We start from the raw sequence: 4,169 nt of genomic DNA, 5'->3' as shown, positions 1-4,169 counted from the left end.
CTCGAGTTCTAATATGGATCTCGAGTTTTAAAAACTCGAGATGCTACTTTCCTTATTTCTTTCAACCCGTTCCTAACTTACTATTTTGAATCCCCATATAAATCTGTTCTGCACAAAACCTCCGCTAGAATGGCCCTAACAATCTGTTTATCCATATCTTGTTTGTCTCCATTTATCTTGTAATTTAAGTTCAGAGTCTAGTATCTTTAAATGTAATCGAGGTGAACATAAAATTATAAATGCAGAAGCCTTGACCATTATTCTGGTATGGCAGGACAATATCTCAATATCTCTTTTTCAATAAATTTCATTTTTTTTTACAAGAAAGCACTTCATTCAAAACTTTAAAAATGGACCAGACACATATCTAAACATTATCTAAAAAAAGCTAAACATACGTAATTACATGGTGATACAGCATACTGCAAAATTTTGCAGCAGAATAACTCCTGTCAGTCAAGCACTCCAAAGACTTTATTCTGTCCCAGAATCCCGCCTCCACAAGCTCTAATTCTACATTAAAAACATCAATTTACTTAGAAGCCGCTATGTATCTTCAGTATTATTTCAATGATTTTTTTTTTTTTTTGGACAGAAAGAAAGGATAGAAGCAAATATCGAATGATTTTGATCCCGCGCCTGGTCTTTCACATGTTTTAAATAGAAATGAGCCCAAAAGTGAAAAGAAAAGAAAAAGAAATGGCAAATAAACGTATTGTTGAAGATGGAATTATAGCAGTTGCAGAATATTGATACAGAAGAAAACTTACATGCGAGGTAGGAAGAGTCCTACTGATTAATTTGTCTCTGCCCAACCTTCTTCTAACATCTGCCACAAAATCTTCCGTCATGTTTGTTAAAATCAATTCCTTCAGGGCAGGCAGATGCTCTAATCCGTCTGTCTTCTCCAGTTTTTCGCAACCTCTAATTTCTAATTCTACAAGTTGGGGCATGGCACCTTGTTCCACTGTACACTCCTTTAGTTCCTCTGGACTCCACAATTTCAAGACACGGAGTATAGGAAAGTGCTGAAGAGCAGGACAAGTCATTTTGGACCCAACATAAGAGCTAGCAAAAAGCCTTAGGGTGTTTAACCAAGGAAGCTTCCCTAGCACTGACATTGGATCTTCTTTGAGTCTCGACAAAGACAATGTAAGGATTTTTAGCTTTTGAGGAAGGAGAAGTATGTCATCCTTTATCATTCCCAACAAATATAAGTTTGAGAGAGTTGAATGTTTCTGTAGAGGTCTCAATTTAAGGCCCGAAGGTTGACCAAATGGATCTCTTGATCTCAACCTCAAGCTTCAAAGGTTGCCAAGTTGTGAGATCACTGAGATGCAATTCATTGACTTTGATTGGAATGTCAGTCCCAATTTCCGAAGGCTTGTGAACCTTTCCAAGCAATTTATTGTGAGGTCGTTAGAACCAATATAGAGCCCCATTAAGGTTTGAAGGCTGGTGGAAGACCCTTTTGATGGGTTCTTAATTGACACCCCGTTCATATAGAGATGCCGAAGGTTCTTTGCCATCCAAATGGAACTCGGCAAAGTGGTTATATTAGTATACTTCATATCTAAAGTCTCCAAGCAGGGTAGATCCCCGATAGACACTGGACATGAGTGTAAACAAGTCCATCGTAAGCCTAAGTACCTTAGGTTCTGCAGCTTGCCAAGATTCTCAGGCAGCAAAGGTTTGTAGACACCCTCTAGATCAAGCCCCTTCAGTAGGATAAACCCTCCCTTACTGAGTATTTTGTTAAGCACCATACCAATTTCTCTATTGGATATATCTCGTTTCTGGCCTTCGAAAGAAACATAGGAACACAAATGTTCAATATGAGATTTCGAAATAGACTTGACGCCAAATTGATCTGCAAACCTCCAAATAGAAGACTCGGATGAATCTGCATATGTACAACCTGACCCGCAATGGTGGATGTGATGAAATCCTATATCCTCAGCTTTTGGCAAGAAGACGTCATAGAGAAAAAATGGCAAACGACACGTTTTGGGGCTTCCATCTGACTTCCATCTTGCTATTTCAATCATATTTCTACGGATGAGTTCTTCTAAATATTTCTTGGCCACATCTTCGGGGACATTGCCTGCCTTAGGTGACATTTGAACAAATCCCTCTGCAAGCCACAGTAGCAACAACCTCCGTGTTGGGATTTCATACCCTTTAGGAAAGAGAGTTAAATAAAGGAAACAGGGTTTTAACACAGACGGTAGTCTATGATAGCTCAAAGCTACAATATGTAAGAGAGGTGATAGATCTTCACCAAAGTGAGCTAGATCACTTCTTGTTACTTTTGACCACTTACTTGATTCCATGGTTATCAACAATCCTCCCAGCAGCATGATTGATGGAGGCAAACCATCACATATTCTCAAAATTTCATCCTTGAAGCTGTTCAAGTCTGAGCTATTTTCTTGTATGCGCCCCTTCTTCAAGAACAATTCCCAACTCTGCTCATTAGTTAACGGACTCAGTTCCAGCGGACAACTCCATGGATCAACTTCAGATGCTATATTAATGTCACGAGTAGTGAGAATGACCCTGCTTCCATTCACGGTATCTGGAAAGGAACGTACAAGCATGGTCCAATCATCGACTGAGCAGACATCATCCAAGACTATGAGAAACTTGAGCTCCATTAGAATGTTGTAGAGCATATAAGTTAGTTGAGTATCATCCATAAGCTCTACGTTCTTCAAATCGCGTGGTAGAATCTGTTTGATTATGATAAGCAAACGGTCATGATCTTCTAAATCCCTGGGAACACGAAGCCACACACGGCACTGGAAATGCTGCCGAATGTCTAGTCTGTCATAAACTTTCCTTGCCAGAGCTGTCTTGCCAATTGGTTCTTTGCTAACCAGTGAAATCACACGGAGGCTTTGCTCATTGTCGTGGATCAGGTGAGCTACCAGCTCCTTTTCGAGATCTTCACGTCCAACAAGTATGTCCGGCTCTAGATGAATCAATTCCTCTTCAAGTGCTGAAACTTGAATAGATAGATCATGGGTCTTGTTTGCCAGTTCAAGGGTCTTTGCAAATTCACAAGATATAGCTCTGAAGCTTTTCACGACTTTCTTCATCTCCAAGCTGAACAGTAGCTGGGTCCATGGTGGAAACGCCATTAATGGCGTTTTAATAAATTTAGTGACACCCTTTCGTCTCCTTTGTAGTGTCATTAGGAGGAAGCTTTCAGCGATGTAGTCTGCATAGTGAACAGTGGGCAGAAACGGAGCCTTCAACGCAGTGCTACTGGGAATCTCTAATTCAATGAAACTTAAAATCTGTTTTAGTTCGTTGACGGCAATACCAACTCGACTTTTGAGTCCTGGAAAGATAAATCTTTCCTCAGCAAGCACTAGCAGCATCTTCTGTAATTTATCTAATAAAATTGTTGTAGGGACCTCAGCCGCCATGATTTCTCTCGGTCTCTTCTCCATTAATTTCTCACAAGATAACAATTGGCAACTGTGGTCTCTGGATCAAGGGACTACTCTTTTGATATGAAATAACGGACTTTATAAATCTCATATTATTTTTTCTATTCGATTGGCAGGTTTTTTTTTTTTTTTTTTTGGATAAGCGATTGGCAAGTATGTTATTATAATACAATGTGCTTTTATTTTCTTAAACCCATTTTTACACTTCCACTTTTATGTTTCAAATGTGCACATTATTTATTTAAAAAAGGAATAAAAATCAAACATTATCTTCTTTTTTTCTTAATGTATACAAGATTTTCAGACCCGAACCGTTCATTGAACTGTAAAAAAGAGAGGTTCAAAGTTTTTGAGGTTGAATCGAGGTCGAATCGGGGTCAAACCGTAATGACGTCATAAGTAATTTAATAATTATATTAATAGAAAATTTAACTAAAATAATCCAATTAAATATAAATATCTATATTTCAAATATATATTTTCATATCATAACTTTTACAAGACAAATAAGAAATATCAAATCCTAAGCAAATTTAAATATAATATCTATTTATTTATTTATTTATTTATTTATTGATTAGTTAAACTTGTAATAATAATAATAATAATTATTATTATTATTATTATTATTATTATTATTATTATTATTATTATTATTATATAAGAATTAGAAAGACACTCAAATAAAATAAAATAAATTATTTAAATTAT

General features: G+C 36.8%; 2 protein-coding genes across 2 annotated transcripts; both read right to left on the bottom strand.

The window, feature by feature from the left end:
- Positions 1–277: 277 nt before the first annotated feature.
- On the bottom strand, positions 278–1,212 carry LOC115979440 (disease resistance RPP8-like protein 3). The gene is made up of 2 exons (XM_031101487.1): positions 771–1,212; positions 278–513 (listed from the first exon to the last, which is right to left on the bottom strand). The coding sequence occupies exons 1-2, from the start codon at positions 1,200–1,202 to the stop codon at positions 508–510; spliced, it is 438 nt and encodes a 145-aa protein (XP_030957347.1). The 5' UTR covers positions 1,203–1,212; the 3' UTR covers positions 278–507.
- Positions 1,213–1,304: 92 nt separating this feature from the next.
- Positions 1,305–3,434, bottom strand: LOC115980602 (putative disease resistance RPP13-like protein 3). Its single transcript, XM_031102833.1, has one exon. The coding sequence runs from the start codon at positions 3,432–3,434 to the stop codon at positions 1,305–1,307; it is 2,130 nt and encodes a 709-aa protein (XP_030958693.1).
- Positions 3,435–4,169: the final 735 nt, after the last annotated feature.

This window comes from Quercus lobata, chromosome 3, assembly GCF_001633185.2.
Source record: "Quercus lobata isolate SW786 chromosome 3, ValleyOak3.0 Primary Assembly, whole genome shotgun sequence".
NCBI classification, from domain to species: Eukaryota; Viridiplantae; Streptophyta; class Magnoliopsida; order Fagales; family Fagaceae; genus Quercus; species Quercus lobata.
This window is presented reverse-complemented; position numbering and strand designations above follow the sequence as displayed.